Genomic DNA, 18,029 nt, shown 5'->3' with positions numbered 1-18,029 from the left:
TCTTTTCATCAATATTTTCGTAGATTTTTTTCATGTATTTGTAGACTGCTAGGGTGGTGCAGCGGTTTTTCCTAAAGGCGTACTGATTGTCATTTAAAATATTATATTTCTCTAAAAACTTATTTAAACGTGTTACCATAGCCGTTTCGAAAATTTTTGCTGATGTGGGAAGAAGAGAAACTGGTCGATAATTATTTATTTCAGTAGCCGGACCTTTTTTATGGAAAGGTTTTATTAATGCTATTTTAAGAGCGTCTGGAAAAACACCTTCCAAAAACGATTGATTTATTAGCATTGCGTAAGGTAGAGTCAAGATGTCAGCACATTTTTTGATAAGTTTTGGTGGGAGCTCATCTATTCCAAACAAGTTTTTATTTTTTAAGTTTCTTATAATGCGATTTACTTCCTTTGTTTCTACGGGGCTGAGAAAAAATGTGTTTAGAACCGATTCCATGTTATCTTGTGATTGTTGAGATACTCTGCTACTACCTTCACTTCCGATAGATAAGAAAAAGTTATTAAATGTATTTGCAACTATACTTGGATCCTTTATCGTATTATTTGACATCTTTAAAGTAATATTTTTAGTGTTTTTAGCATTACTTTTATTTGTTTCGTTATTAATAATATTCCACGTACACTGCATTTTATTGTCAGAGTTTTCGAATTTTTTCTTATTTAAGATTTTTTTAGATTTACTAATAGTCTTTTTCAGGAGTTTGCTGTATGCTTTATAATGGTTTCGCAAGATTTTATTGTGAGTTTGTAGTGTCAAAAGTTTAAGGAGTCTTTTGTTGTGACAAGATGATTTTAGACCATGTGTTAAGTATTTTATTTTCTTCGGTTTTGTTTTGTAATTAACGGTTATCTTAGGAATGTGTTTATCGAGTGCATTTTGAAGAATATTATTGAAAATATTATAGTTTTGGTTTATGTCGTAATCTGGATGGAAAATAGTCTCCCAGTTTATGTTAGCTATCTCATTTTTAAATGTCTCTATGTTACCATCACTATAAATTCTCTTAACAACTGAAATCTTTTTAAGGTTATGCTTTATAGATGGAATTGATAGAATAACACTTCTATGGTCTGAGAAGCCAAAATCATGTACGTTAGCTAATGCCTCTTTTTTACTAAAGTTTACGAAAACCAAATCTATACACTTTGCACTGGTTTTAGTTATCCGCGTTGGTTGTGATACTTTTTGTTGGAAATTATAAGATAACATCAAAGTAGACAATCTATTTTTTTCACGTTTATCTAAGAAATTTATATTCATGTCTCCTGCCACAACAACATTTTTATCAATATCTTTTTTCTCTATTATTTTTAGCAGTTTTTCCAAAGAGTTATAAAATACATCAATTTCCCGTCGACTATTCGGCCAGTACAAATTTATAATTAGTAAGTTATTTTTTGGTATCTCAATTGCACATATTTCAAATATCATTTCTGTAGCTAGAGAGGATATGTCTAAGCGTTCTCTATATTCCAAACAGTTTTTAATCAATATACATACACCCCCTCCATCATGTACTTCACGACAATAGGAGGCACCTAAGACATAGTTATTAATTCTTAATAGAGCTTGTTTTTCTTTATTTAGCCAAGTCTCGTTTAAACATACAATATCTAAATGAGGTTTTTCTTGCAGAAAATCTTCCAACAGGTGGATTTTATTTGAGATACTTTGCATATTTTGAATCATGATATTAAACTTAATTTCGAAAGGTGTGGTTTGACTTGCTGGTACTATTGACGGTTTTACAATATTTTTCATTTGGTAACTGCGTCTCCGATAAGTAGTTTGATTGCGGGTCTGATGAAGTTCTGCCAGTTAAGTTTTCTTTTTTTCCTTCTAGTTGCTCTTTATTTTCTGTACATAGTTTTGGTGTATATTCTTTGCCATTAATAATCAGTCTATTTCCATGAAATATAGCATGCTTTCCTTCTTTTCTCGCTTCTTTCAGAATGTGTCTGAGTTTATTCCGTTCTCGCATAGTTTCGTCGTCATACAGCTCAGAAATTGCCAGTCCTGTATTCATAAAAGCTTGGCGGTTATATAGTAAGTAGTTCGTCATCCGCTTGCTTATGAGTTCAAATAACTAATGGTCTACGGTTTCCTCTCCTTCCTAATCTTGTTAGATCTTCAATGTAGCCTTCCAAATTGACGTTCATAATGTCTCGAAATATGACAGAGATTCTGTTGTAGAGCTCGCTTTCCGGTTCCCAGGCCAACTCCTCCAAACCATACAGGACAATTTTTTTGCTGAAGTCCATTTGCGAAGGGGTAAGGGGGTTGTTTTGGCAGGTTTTTTGTAAATTCTGTATCTGAATTTTCAATGCCTTGTTTTCGCTATCGAGGTTGTTTATTCTTTTTTCTAGCTCTTTAATTTCCGCTTGGATCTGGTCTTCTTTTATAGTAATAGAGAAAAGTTTCTCATCTATATCTTGTTTTGCCTTTGACATAGCGCTTTTTATTTCCTCTTGGATCATCGCTCTCAGATCTGAATTTATTTTAGTAAGTAGTAAGTTTTTTTCTTTTTTGACCGTTGTCGTGTGTGGACGTATAGTTTGTGCTCGTGGCGTGAGAATATCAATTTGTTTTAACAAATTCTAATAATTTGAAGTGCATTTTATCGGCTCCTCTCTTACTATCTTGTGTAAGTGACCATATAGACCGGCGGCCATATTGCGAATCGTGTTGCTGTTTCGGTCGTACTGGTGCGTCGACTGCGCTGTGACGTCGTTTCGGATCTGTTGGCGAACTATAGTAAAGAAATAATCCTAAAAAGATTTATTTTGCTTGCCTGAGGTGTGGATTCGATCCCGGTGCCTTCGTGGTGCCGACTCTGAATTCGACCGCTAGGCCAGCTGGCGAGTGCTCAGCGTTGCGAAATTATAATACACTATTGGACAACATACATTGTCTGTATTCAATAGTAACTACGAAGCACAGGTTGCAATACTTTTAAGCATGATGCAAAGATCACCACCCAAACAACACTCCTCAAATCCGGACCTAAGCACTACAAACGAAACACTATCTAATGTCTCAATACGGAAAAGAAAGCAGCCAGACAATGAAATTTTAGAAGAAATAAAAAACATGCAGACGAGCTTCACACAAGCTCTACGAGACCTCCGACGGGATCTGGATGCTAAATTTGAAAATATTGCAGACAGTATTCAAACAGTGAGAAGTGACCTTGAAAATTACCAGTCACAAATTAAAAAGGACATTGATGATCTTCGCTGTGAAAATAATACTATGAAAATTAAAGTCGAAAATCTTACTAAAGAAGTGTCAGACCTACAAGAATCTACGCAGTTTATCTCTAATCAGCAGGATGAATTCGGAAAATATGTTGGGAAGATCTCGGAGTACACAAAGTCAGTGGACGAGCACGAACAAACCATCATAACTCTCACATCTAAGATAGACAACCTGGAGCAGCAGGCTAGACAATGCAATATCGAAATTTCCAATTTACCAGAAAAAAGAGATGAAAATCTCTTGAGTTTAATTGAATCCATTGGCACCCAAATAGGATGTGTCATCAATCGCCGTGACGTTGTCTCCATACATCGTGTTCCTCATGCTTCACAAAATAATAAACCAAAGAATGTTATAGCGAAGCTAACTTCTCGTATTCTGCGTGATAACGTCCTTGGCAGTTATCGTATCAAGAAGGGATTATTGTCAACTGATCTTGGATTTTCGGGTGCTCCACATAATATCTATCTCAATGAGCACCTTACTCTACGAAATAAAAAGCTTTTTCGAAGTGCACGTGAAGCGGCTAACCAAAACAATTTTAAATTTGTGTGGGTTAAGCACTCCACAATACTTGTGCGCGCTTCCGAAAACTCCCCCGTCATCGCCATACGCACTGAACAGGATATTAAAAAGATTCAGAATGCGGGAACAACAACTACTACTTATAAGCCTAGGAACAGTTTGTCTTCAAATTAATAGTTTATTATTTTATTGTACTACTGAAATACACTTCTTAAGTCTCGTTTATCTTGGGCATACATTTTATTTAATGCTTAATTATATTTGTACACATTATGTTGAAGAGGCATTCCGTTACTTATACAGGTTTACTGTTTTATTTCTTTTCTATGTGTGGTGTTTAACTATTTTATCAAATAATATTCCTTTATTACCATTTTTAACAGTATCGACTTCAAAATGACACATAATCTAAGCGTGTACTATCAGAATTGCAGAGGGATACGAACAAAACTACAAACATTATTTATGAACATCTTGTCTTGTGACTTCGATATTATTGTAATAACAGAAACCTGGCTAATCCCGGAAATTTCAGACTCTGAATTTATAGACCAGCGGTATGTAACTTTTCGATGTGACAGAGACCGAAATGCTACATCAAAGATGGACGGCGGTGGAGTGATGATCGCTGTTCTGCGTTCTTTGAATCCCGTTTATGTTTTGTCTTCGCCAACGGTTGGTGATTCCCGATATCTGGAACACGTACTAGTCTGCATACCCAGCTCTGATCGCAATAAACGACATATTATCAGTGCTGTTTATATTAGCAATAATTCACCAACGTCGGTTTATGAAGATTTCTTCAAGGGATTATTAGATATAATTAATGACCCCTACACAGACACGTACTTATTGCTGGGGGACTACAATATACCGAAGGCTAATTGGATAACAAACACGCGTAACAATCGTTTAATTTGCACAGGAACCTCTGCAACTTGTTTAAGTATTCGTAACTTCATGACTCTCTGTGCTGCTTCTCAATACAACTTTTTAAAAAACTGTCATCAAAGGACACTAGATCTCTTGATATCCAACACAAACTGCTCTGTCTTACCGGTCACTGTACCCTTGCTCAAATTGGATGACTACCACCCCGCATTCAGTACAATACTCACAATTGACATCAAAATAATTTCGAAAATGACAAGAAAAAGCTTAACAAAATACAATTATAGGAAAGCCGACTATGAAAACATCAACCGAGCGTTAACAGAAATTGATTGGAATTCGTTATTAGTAAACCTACCAGCTGAAGAGGCCCTTGATAACTTCTACGAAGTAATATACAGTATTATTAGAGAGCACATCCCACAGTCTCAATCGAAAAATTCTCATTTTCCAATTTGGTTTTCAAAATCACTAATACACATGTTCAAAAACAAAAATAAATACTGGATTAAATGGAAGGTTTATAACAATAAATATGACTATCACATATACTCATTATACCGCGACAGATTCCGTCGTGAATGTAACAAAAATTACACAAAATACAAAAAGTATGTAGAGGATAGTATAAGGAGAAACATAAAAAATTTCTGGATTTACATAAATAATCGCAAAGAAAAACCTAGTCTGCCAGCAAAAATGTATTATGAGGATCGGAGCTCTAGCGACCCATATGAAATTTGTAACTTGTTCTCATTGTTTTTTAAGTCTGTTTATGAAACGTCAACTTTCAATCCTATCTCGTGGATACCGGGTAGGGAATTTGCTGATAATAGCGATGTATTATGTAATCTTTATGTCGATACTGATAAAATTAATCATCAGTTAAAATCCATTGACGCTACAAAAGGCCCGGGCCCAGATGGTCTGCCGCCAATGTTCATAAAATGCATAGCAAAATCGCTTGTACATCCACTACATATCATTTATAACAAATGCTTGTATGAAGGTATCTTTCCCATCAGATGGAAATGCGCTAACATTATACCTGTATACAAAAGCGGGACAAAGCAAAACATTGAAAACTATAGGCCGATATCGATTCTTTGCGCACTGGCCAAGATATTCGAAAAGTTAGTCCATAATGAGGTATATCCGGTCTTAAGCCCTCTCATAATACCCGAGCAGCACGGTTTTGTTAAGCGTAGATCAACGGTATCCAACTTGTTATTATACACCGACTTCCTTTTTGAAAACTTGGACCGTGGCATCCAAGTGGATGCCATATATACTGATTTCCAGAAAGCATTTGATAAAGTTGATCACAAACTATTACTCGAAAAGATTGCCTATAATGGTATTAGAGGGAACCTCCTCCGCTGGTTCTCTTCTTATGTTTGCAACAGATCGCAGAGAGTCGTCGTTAATGGTTTTCATTCTGATCTAATTCATGTAACATCGGGCGTTCCGCAGGGATCTATTTTAGGTCCGTTATTATTCCTTATATTTATTAATGATATTAAAAATTGTTTCCGACATTCCCATTTTCTTTTATACGCTGATGACTTAAAAATTTATAAAAGCATTCATAGTGATATTGACTGTACTCTTCTTCAGAATGATCTAAACCACCTAACTCATTATTGTTATATAAATAAACTCAAGCTTAGTATTCCTAAATGTCACGGTATCAGTTTTACCAAAAATAAAAACAAAATTATATATAATTACAAACTTTGCGATAACTCATTGACTGCGGTGGACTATCTGCGCGATCTCGGTGTCATCTTAGATAGTAAATTGCATCTTGATCTGCATATTGATTCAATTATCTCCAGGGGGTTTCGAATGTACAAATTTGTAATGAGAGCAACCACTGACTTTTCTCGTATATCTACTTATCTCTATTTATATACTACTCTGATCCGACCACAGGTTGAATATGCTTGTGCAATTTGGAACCCGCTTTACAAGAAATATTCTGAACAACTTGAAATTATCCAAGCTAGGTTTCTTAAGTCGGTACATTATAAAATATACAGATATAAAACACCATACAACAACTTATTATCCAAGTTTGAAATGTTAACACTACACAATAGACGAATGCTTCTTCAATCTGTAACACTTTATAGAATCTGCCATAACTTAATAGACTGCCCAGACCTTGTTAATGACATTGGATTTAACGTGCCTATGAGAGTTCATCGACGAGCGGCTCGATCCTACCCGCTGTTTAGAACGGTGCGCTGCCGCACCAACGCCGGCAGGCGAGTACCTCTACGTCGTATTCTCGCTCAATACAATGATTCATTTCATTTTATAGACATATTCAATGTATCTAGTTCTAAATTTAAAAAATCTATTATTCAAGCCCTAAGCTGATTTATTTTTTGTTTAATTTATAACATAACCTATTTCAACTCACTAGACGACATTGTAAACTAATACGTGGATAATGTGGTTGATTGTACATGTACTTATGTGAAAAAATCATACACCTGTTGTTAATATATCATGTATAATTGTTTATTATCCCATGAAAATAAATAAATAAATAAATAAAAATAAAGTATATTTAATTTTTGTTTCTCTAGCTTTTTGTCTAATAAATCACTTATTTGCTGTAGGGTTATTGTATTTGTAGTTTCAGTCGGAGGTTTAGAGAAGCGTGAATGGGTCCGCGTATTTCCAGAGTCAATGTGGCTGTCATCCTTAGAGCTGTCATCTAAAAATTCTTCGGTGGATGAATTGACGATATCTACAGTCGGAGTATCTATTTTTGGTTTTCTATGGGTGACGTTCAAATGATCGGCAGATAAAAAATTCAAGGAGCTGGATGGATCCGTGAGCTGTTTCACCGGTGTGTCGTCTGTTCTCTGTGCTCGTCGTTTAACTGATCGGCATCCAGGACAGTTCCACACTCTGTCCAAATTATGTCTATTAGCTGAAAATTGTTCCTGCGTAAGGTTCAGACACTGGAAGTGATAGTATTTCGTACAATCCACGCAGGTCAAGACATCACTGATGTTGATATGTTGTTTACACGCTTCACAGTTCCTCATTTTGTATGTATCTTTTGTTTATCAATTATGTTTTATAGTGGCTGTTTTATTTCTAATCGTGAACCGATATCTCTTAGTAGGTGCCTATTGGTCATTAGTAGTTCTAATGCAGTGATCTCTAATGGTGCATTATAGCGTTACTGCTTCAGAAACTCTACACTAGATGGCGTTGAATAGATAGTGACATCTAGTTAAAATTTGTAGAAATACCCTTTCAGCTATTCGGCAATAGATGGCGTTGAAATAGTGGTGACATCTAGTGGTCTTTTATAGAATTTCTCTTTCAGTTTCGCAGCACTAGATGGCGTTGGCGTGAAAAAAATAGTGTTCTGTGATTGGTTATCCCCAGTGCTTATGGTTTTTAAAACAGTCTCAACGGAACTTGATTATAGTTTTATCATAAAAAGTACGTTTCACTTAGAGTTTTTGTCACTTTATAATTGTTTTTATGTCTAGTAGACCCAGTAATTAATTTTTGGTACAAATCACAAAGTTCACTGTACTCAAAAGTCACTTAATACACCTCGATTATAATCGAAAACATTGTCCAAAATAATTGTTTTACTGTCTCACAAACACTTATGCATGGTTTTCACAACCAATTTTACAACACAGACACATTTCCGGCTTTTAAATTTCACTTAAAGTATTTTTAATTACAAATTTATACGGACTCGATGTTTACAGTGCAGAGCTAGCGCCCTCTCTCCGTTTGAGAAGCAAGCGACACACAAGACTATACAAAGGTAACTAAAATATAAGTAAGCAAGCCCTTTTCTACCTCGAGAGAGTTTGTCGCGCGGATCACGGGTGGATTGTGAAAAATCCCGGTATTTAGAAGATGGCGGCCGGAAGCGGAAGCAACGCAATATTTCATCGGCCGCGTCGTATTAACGACAGAATTATGCCGCCGCTCCTAATGAAAATTACCTAGAGAAGCGACTGGTGTGGAGCAATAATAGGTACGTATTAGGTGAGTATATGGTTGATGGATATACACGCACCTTTATACAAAATGATATATTACAATTATTTGAAAAGGAAATAAAAACTGTTCCTAAAGTATATATAAGTCACTTTTAGATGTGTAACGAATCAAACACTTTATATAATTATTTTTTTATAATTAATTGTTTTTTTATTAAAAAAAGGAAACAGTATAAAATCAAAATTGTCTATACATATATATATATCGTGGCCATATCATAGAATTGATCATTTCATGAAATGATCGACCATTTCATGAAATGGTCGTATTTCATGAAATAGAACAACATTCGTTGGCCACATCATGATGTGGCTTGGCCAGATCAATGAACACAAAACGTTTAACGATATGACCAACTAAATGCATGATTACTTCATGATATGGCCAAACGTTAGCGATCATATCGTAAAATAGTAACATTATCCACCGGTAGTGGCGCTGGTGTCGCTTTGTTTATGTTTTGCATAATGGCGGCGGACAATAATTATTCTTGTGTGAACGCGAATAATACGAATAATAATGAGCAAATACAAGATAAAAGTGCATTGAAGCAATGTTTTGACACTAAGGTGAAAAGAAAAACTCGTATTAACAGTAGACAGCAACTTTATTTTTATTTTTAGGTTATTTGGCAAATAATGAAGGTCGAGTGACCACGCTACGTAAATCAATGGACTATTATTGGATTTCAAAATATGATATAATTAAAACTGCGAATGAAGAGATATTAATTTTAAAAAAGAAAAATATAGACGATCCTACTGTCCGTAAAGTTTCTTTTTTTGACGTGACTTATTGTAGATTTGCCGCAGATGGCATTAACTACTTGAAACGGGATTCTATTAAAACGCATAAATGTTTTTGTCATAATTTAAATTATCATAATCCTTTTTTTATAATTTTTACAAGGCATAACGGTAGGTTAGGGTGCGGCGGGGGTGGCCCTTGGGCCACCCCTACGCCGCCAGTATGTTTATCTTACACACGAAAAGTATACTGAATGATGACCAATGGCATGAAATAGTGTCAAAAAATATGACGACGACTTCAAAGCGAGATGCAGTTACGGCGTATTTGTCAACTACATCAATACTCCGTTAATCGAAAATGACTTTTTAATTTTTATTTGACTTTTAAACATTTTTGTACTTTGTACTAGAGTAATACATTATTTCCTACCTTATTTCGCGTTTTTATTACACCACTTATCATGGACACCCTACATTAATGATATGGCCAAACGTGGATGGAAATATCATTAAACGCTGACGTTTAAACGATATGGTCAGTTGAAGTTGGCCATTTCATGAAATACGACCATTTCATGAAATGGTCGATCATTTCATGAAATGGTCAATTCTATGATCTGGCCACGACATATATATATATTTTAATTTGTACACCATTCACATTTAGCAAACCCAATTAAATGTCTTACTTGGTTGGAAATATAATTGTGTTTTAGACGTTAATTGCGCTGATTGTCGCCATGGAGACGGACAGGAAGAAATGAGCAAGGATTGGAATATTGCTTCGTGATTTATTACGGAAGGATTTGGAGTAAGAAATACCGGGTGAGAGCCCTCAACTCTCCCCATTAGTGCAACCAAGTGGTTAATGCCATATGCACCAAACAAAAACGTCATAATCAGCCGTACGACGCCCACCGCTGGGCATAGGCCTTCCCAAGGATCTCCACGACGATCGGTCCTGCGCTGCCCGCATCCAGCGGCTTCTCACGACCTTCACCAGATCGTCGGTCCACCTTGTAGCGGGCCTACCCACTGAGCGTCGTCCGACACGTGGTCGCCATTCCAGAACCCTTCCGCCCCAGCGGCCATCGGTTCTCCTCGCTATGTGTCCTGCCCACTGCCGTTTCAGTTTTGCAATTCTCCGAGCTATGTCGGTGACGGCATGTCGGTGACGGTTATTTAAATAAAAAAAAAAACTATCGAACAGTAAGAGTATACATCTATAATAAGTATAAGTAATTTAAATTTGTGGTATTTTTACAGAAGCGACTATTATTAGCGAGTTTATATTATTTTTATGGATCATCCCTGGAAATATTAACTGGCAACACTGCGGCATGAGTTGACACTCAACGCCACATACCAGCTCCTAATCAGTGTAATTGATAATGATAACTATTGCACATTAACTTACATTGTTGACTGAACTCATTGCCACTGTGACTGCTAGTTAGTTAATTGCAATTGATCATCATTAGTTCATCAGTGACAATGTATGGGTGGCTTAGGTAAATTAACCTGGCAATGTATTTCCATTGAGGACGCAATTAGTTACCTAATCATTATACCATCTATCTTCGGCGATCAGTTGCGCGATCTCTTCTTTCCTGGTGGAGTTATTTTACGAATTCAGGGAGGGTGTTGAGGATATGGAACATGTTCAGTTGCTTATCAGGCATTATGTAAACGGTTGAGCAATTCAAATCCTCCTGTGTGGTAATGGGGATGAATCCCGGGGGACATATCACAAAAATGAGTTCCCTTAGTTTGATTAGGGCGTTGCAGTCTGGCCAGCCGATTGTCTGAAAGTAACTATACGTGCTTCAGAGGGCATGTATAATCTTAATTGGGTCGTGTAATAGGTTCAAGATAAATTCTGTACCGTCGGTGAAAAGTAATACAACTCGAGTTGTATCACTTTTGAGTTATTAGCACACACTTCATGTTCAAAAAATTCTCTTTCTTTCTGTCTAATTCTCGTAACTGTAGCTATTATAAATACGGAGATAATTTTTGTGTCTAGTGATATAAGTACTGTTTGTGAAGGATTCATGCTGTTATAACACGTGTAACATAATTCATCTTAACTTGCATTAAAGTGAAATGAAGATTTTCACTAAATATTTTGGTGTAAGTAAATGCAACTCAACATATATTAAAATACACGCAATCCTTGAATTCTCACAGTCCGTGTTTAATGATATAATTTTAGTTGTAACATCAAACACCAAATTTATTTTTTTGTGAAAAGTAATATAAATTAATATATATCAAAATATTTCTGAAAATACGATCTTAGATATCAATAACGTGTCGTGTATAATGATACATACAAGTTCGATTCCATGCGCCACCAGTGTGTATCCTAGGGTGACCTCCGCATAAACCTGTCTATGGGAAGATATTTTGTCTAGAGCCACAGCAAACCATATCTGATCCGCATTGCGAATGGGTATAGGTTAAGTTAGTACTTAGACCAAACCGTGTTTTTTCCCTTTCTGCTATAGCCACCTTGTAGTACTTAATTACAGTACCTCAATAAGTTGTGGGTCCTGATCATGGCGTCGTTATCACCATGGCAGGGTTAGTCAAGAGGTATTTGAGATTTGTCATAACTGTCGTTAGTCTTCTTCCCTTAGCTCGAAGCATAGCTGTTTTACATAGTTTTCTTGATTACATGTAGGTTAAGCGGTGGCAGATTGAACGCTGCCTTCATTGCTAAGGAGGTTGTAGACATGAAATAATGGCTCCAAATATTATCGAGCTCCAATTAATATGCAAGCCATTCAATACACGCTGGATAGATCTTTGATGCGAGCGCCGGTAGTGGTATTTTTGAACCTACACGGCCGTAGATGACAGCTCGGCATCGGCAGCATCGAGATCTGCCACATTTTCTCAAAAGTAGATTACTAGTTTCTCAAACACGTTGAATGGTGTAAATTTGTCGAGCTTCCTCATTTTTATAAAGGGAATAACTGCTCTGAACTCTTGAGCACCAGTAATATTTTTTTTCTGTATTTTGATTACATAGGAGAGAATTACGCACAGGACTGTGAAAAATGGAAAGAGGAAGGGGAGGCCTTTGCCCAGCAGTGGGATCTTGTAGGATAGATTAGATTAGAATAAATAATTGGCAACACCACGGGCACAACCCCTTAATTAAACCAGGTCACAAAGTTTGTAAAAATCCCAGGAGGTATTTGAGCTTCTGAAAGGACTTAGTTGGCTTGCATAGTCAATAAAAGCACGTATAATGGACCACTTGCGTTTATGCGGAAAACTGAGCCCATTAAAATAACATTACATATGGGACATTCGAGTATTCATTGAGTCAAGTCAGGGGCCTATGGCGGCTCAGTTATAACCCTGACACCAGGGTTGATGGGGTTGGCAATTCACCTCACAATCCACACGATAGAAGAAGAAGAAGATGGGACATTTGGCAGGAGGATGATGATGATATAGTGGAAAGTTTGCCCACTTCACAATAGTGGTCCATACGCGAGGATACGCGGAAAGTCCCCCACGTGTGCTTACGTGTACAGTTTTGCGGAAACGAGCTCATTTAGCTTAACCATAACAGACCATGGTCCATGGTGGTCATGGTCATGGTCTGAGGATAGCCCTGTGTAACCTATAGGTTTGGAGGTGAACCAATGATCTTCATTTTCACTACCTATTCTCATCGTCAACATTGATTCGACTCCGTTTATCGTTCTGTCAATGTTGCGGGCTACCATTAGACCGGGAATTTTGATAATTCGAAATATCGAATTTTACTTTACTTTAGGGGATTTTGATTGTGGAATGAGTTGTGATCTTTTAAATAGTTTCAGCAAGAAAGAAGTAACACTTACCGGTTTGTGTGATTTTGGTTTAAAAGTACGTAGGTACATCACCTTTATCTCCAGGCCATACTGCCAGGCTAGCCCGAAACATTCCTAATGACTAGTCTTAATATGATTCCTCTTACCTTCATTTGTTAGGGGTGGAAATATTATCATAATTGAATTTGTAAGATTTTGACTGCAAAAATGAACCAAAAGTGGTTTTGATTAGGGGCGTAGTGTAGTGGACAAAATGTGCTTGTAGTGGGCAGCAGTGGTGGTTTTGACCGGTTATTTATGAGTTTTGAGAGTAAAATCATAACAAAAATATCTTATTATCGTCACCTTACACTATATATACGTGTACCATCTTTATATGTATTTATTATTAGAAATTCGTAAAAACATGTATCATTTTACACAATAAAACTGAAAAAATAAGTCATGTTAAACCACTTGACACAAATTCGTTATAGTTTATCGTTTGTGTCAATTGATATAAGTTACGTTTCTTTACTTTTTAAAGAAAATAAATAGAATTTTGCCTTTCTACAACATTATGAAATAAACTTTCTTCCAAGACATTTTGTTTTTTGTTGAATAAGACTGTAAAATTAATAATTGAAATATGATATATCAACGATGACTTTTTTATAGTTATGTGTGTAAAAAGGTATAAGTAGACTTGTATCAATTTACACAATATAAAAGTTGGTGTCAACTGATACATGTAATTTATTTTGATCCTCTACCATTTCTGTTTAGGTTCTAAATATAACTAAATATTAGAAAAGAAACCTTCCATCATCACCTATCGACACATCTAACTTCTGTTCCATTATTCCTTATAAGTCGCGAGCTAGAATATTTTTAACTTTAAACTCGATTTTCTCAAAACTTGAATTTTGGACTTGTATTACTTTTCACCGACGGTACAGAATTATGAAATTCTGATTACTTACTAATAAAGACAGATTTAAAACTAACGAAAATAATTTTCTTCTTTCTATTTAACTTATTTAAGTATGAATTTTAATTAAGAAAAATGTAATAATAAGTCCAAAATTTTATCACGTTTTTCTATGACGTCACAGTGTGCTTTTTCATACAAATTCTATAGTAATTTCGTGTTTTGACGTTTAGTAAAAAGTAACTATATTTCCGTTAAAAAAGGTGGCAACCTTAGGCCTGTCACCGTACGGTTGTTACATCATACCCATATCCGAAGATTCGTGACGCCCCAGTCCAGCGCAAAAAAATAGTTCTCAATATACGACAATTTTTAATAAAAAAGCAACAGAAATAATTTAAACATGAATCGCTCTCCCACTCAGCATTGTACAAAATCATTCCCCACATCCATACAACAGTGATGGACTCACTAACTACAGGTATTGTACTGTAATGCGCATTATCATTAAATTTACAGACAAATGGAACTGCGAAATAGTTTGTTAATGGTATAATAAAGTTTGCATAAACAGGTCACTTGATTGCGAAAACTGACTGTATATCGGGAATTGAAAGGCATCGACGACACAACCAAATAGACGCAAATACTCATAGTCTCTGTTTACCCCGGTGGGAAATATGAGGCAGTTTAACTTTATGATTATATATAAAGAATTATACTTGAATTATCTGATTGTCCGAAAAAGTAAGCCGCTAGATTCCGTGCTTCGGAGGGCACGTTAAGCCGTGGTCCCGGCTGTTAGCCGTAAAAACACCTCCACCAAACCGCATTGGAGCAGCGTGGTGGAGTATGACCCACGCCCCCTCTGGTTGATTGAAGGGAGGCCTGTGCTGAGCAGTGGGATGTATATAGGGTGGTTATGTGTTATGTATATAGAAAATCGATAGGTCGCTCACTCACTGACTGGCTCACTCATCACAACATCTCAGAAACTACAAGTGCTAGGAGTCTCAAATTTTGAATGGAGTTCTTTTTAGGATGTAGGTGCTCACTAAAATGAGATTTTGCGAAATTCAACGTTCGAAATTCAAACGTTGAGATTTTAAAAAAGAGGTGGCATAGTTTGAATGAAACTTTTATTGTTTAAATAGTAGGTTTTCACCCGAACGAAGTCGCGGGTGTTGATGATGATGATGTGATCCAGCCGATTTCGGCTACGGCGACTGCTTCAACTTCGACTTTCATGTGCTCGCATGTGGCTTATATAGCCAATCTTATTGGAAAAGATCCTCGCACATAGAGGGCATGTGAGCACATCATTTAAATATGTATAACTGATCGATGCACCTTTTATTCCAAGGTTTCGAGGGTTATGTTTAATTTTTGAATAGAATTCATTATGTCATTAGCTGACTTGAACTGGGTTTGAGGGAATCGGGACACTGCGATATGATTGGCTCTCTCAGGATCCTAATAATAAACGATTACGATTGGTCGAACGTTGTCAGGCGACATCATAAATCTGATCTATTAATCAGATGTGTTGACACTCAGTTTGTCTGTTATTATCTAGAGGATGTATCGTCGATGTTGAAAGGTTAACAGCACGAGTTTATTGTAGTGTATTGTATTGTTTATTGACAGACAAGTCGACAGGTTACAATTAAAACTGTCGAGTGAACAGGACATTAATTGCGATGCCCTCGAGCGGTTAATTGATGAAACCTTTACAAGCGAACACTTGTTAACCCTAGCCTGGTGTTAATTGAAAATTGACTGCACAAAGGGCAGATTGCTTTACTATACATATTTTAGTATAGCCCTCTATGGATGTGAAACTTGGACACTGACACAGAAGGATAGAGAGAGACTCGAGGCCTTTGAAATGTGGTGTTGGAGGAGGATGGAAAGAATAAGTTGGACAGAAAGGGTTACAAATGAGGAAGTGCTAGTAAGAGTAAGGGAAAAAAGACAAATACTGAGAATTATTGAGGACAGAAGAGGCAAGATGATTGGACACCTAATTAGACACGACGAATTTATTAAAAACATCATAGAAGGAAAGCTAGAAGGAAAGAGAGGAAGGGGAAGACCAAGAAGAGTTTACATGGAACAGATTAAAGAAAAGGTTAACGTCGTGTCTTTTAGGGAAGTCAAGGAATTCGCCTTTGATAGACTGGAATGGAAAATGCTACACCGACAAGAGCGTGGCTCTTAAATTGATGATGATGATTTTACTATAAATATATTTTCTGTAAACAGACACATAAAATACAAAGATACACTCACGCCCCGCAATCCTTAATGGTATAAGTAGTGATGCAAGCAATCAAAAGACAACTTTTAGCCACCTTGGTTACATAGTTTAAAAATACATTATGGTGGATGTGTCTTTGTGATCCTGTGTGTCATGGGCTTGCTTCTCAAGTTCGTGCCCCGGGCCGGACTTGCACGAAGGAGTTGTTAATTGATATTAAGTGCAATTTTCACTAACACAGTTGGCTCGACCATTATAGAAGATACAGCTATCCACCATCTGTCACATTGTTTTCATCGTGCGATAGATAGGTAGCTATGACTACTAAATGGGATTATAGTCGTGAGCTTATATTGTGTTATAAATTTGATGAGCCGTATCAAATGATGAGCTCGTCACCCATATAGTAGTGCATAACGTTAGAAAGGACACAGTTCTCTGTCAGTTTTTACGAGATCGTACGGAAACATAGTTGGAGATCTACTTGCTATAGCGTATAGGTACGATCGACAGTGAAACGAATGAATCTGATAAAAGAATTCATAGAAAGTAATAAAACTTCCCGTCGCGTATTGACATCAAGTCTACTGAGCTAAGCAAGTCCCATTTTCCTCAACCAAAACCTTTAAACATCAAGATTATTATCAAAATCGTTGAACCAAATCAAAATCGATTACGCGTGCTCAATTTACCGTGTTTAAATCACACGTTCGCATTCACGTAAATGGGTATGACGTTATGACCATTCAGGTAAAATTGAAATTGGTTTCTGTCCGTATCGGCTGTGGACTAATGAACGCCGCAAACAAATAGGCGGCGAGTTGGACAATGGTGAAGTTTGTCCGCGATTGTTTCGGACAAGCCGCCCAATTTCAATTTCCGATCGAGTTGGTCCTGGTCTAGGCCAGGCTGTGGTAGCCTAGACATTTGTCAAAGCGGGTGTCCACGCGACAATAAGCTGGTCGGACAAACATCCAGACAAATGGAGTGCGCCGCTACAACGCTGCCTGGACGGCGGCGGCGCGAGCCATGAGCTTACTGAGGGAAACACGATAATGAAAACCAAATCGTGTTCTTACAACAATATTTTTAGAAGTGTTTATCAAGGACAAAATTTAAGATAAAAGCAGGAAGAAGTAGAAGTAGAACTTCATGGACAAAGAACTGAAGAGACTGGCTGAAAGTGCACAGCATAGATCAACTAATAATAACGACATAATTATGAGTATGCACAAATGGTCGCAGACCTCCGGGATGGCGATGGCACTTGAAGAAGCAGACCGCAATAACTTGTGGCTATCCCCAAATGATAACATAAGCTCACGACTTTATCCCAATTGGGTAGTCAGAGGTACATCCATCGCACCTCACCGAGCTATGTTAGACCAACATGAAACATGGTGAGCCGTATCGCCGTATGTAATGGTAGAGCCAACTGAGATAGTTTCTCATTGGTGGAAGTTCGGTACCGGGGTTTGAACCGGCGATCCTCGTTTGAGAAGCAAGCCGATGAACCACAAGACCGCAGTGA

General features: G+C 36.9%; 2 protein-coding genes across 2 annotated transcripts; both read left to right on the top strand.

Annotated features, from left to right (window-relative positions):
- The first annotated feature begins 2,966 nt into the window (after nt 1-2,966).
- LOC126370099 (uncharacterized) lies at nt 2,967-7,243 on the top strand. Its single transcript, XM_050014831.1, has one exon. It carries the CDS (start codon nt 4,199-4,201, stop codon nt 7,076-7,078), a length of 2,880 nt encoding a protein of 959 aa, XP_049870788.1. The 5' UTR covers nt 2,967-4,198; the 3' UTR covers nt 7,079-7,243.
- On the top strand, nt 2,978-3,976 carry LOC126370737 (uncharacterized). Its single transcript, XM_050015772.1, has one exon. The coding sequence runs from the start codon at nt 2,978-2,980 to the stop codon at nt 3,974-3,976; it is 999 nt and encodes a 332-aa protein (XP_049871729.1).
- Nucleotides 7,244-18,029: the final 10,786 nt, after the last annotated feature.

Source organism: Pectinophora gossypiella, chromosome 1 (assembly GCF_024362695.1).
Source record: "Pectinophora gossypiella chromosome 1, ilPecGoss1.1, whole genome shotgun sequence".
NCBI classification, from domain to species: domain Eukaryota; kingdom Metazoa; phylum Arthropoda; class Insecta; order Lepidoptera; family Gelechiidae; genus Pectinophora; species Pectinophora gossypiella.
The sequence above is the reverse complement of the archived record's forward strand: the minus strand, read 5'-3'. Positions and strand labels throughout refer to the sequence as shown.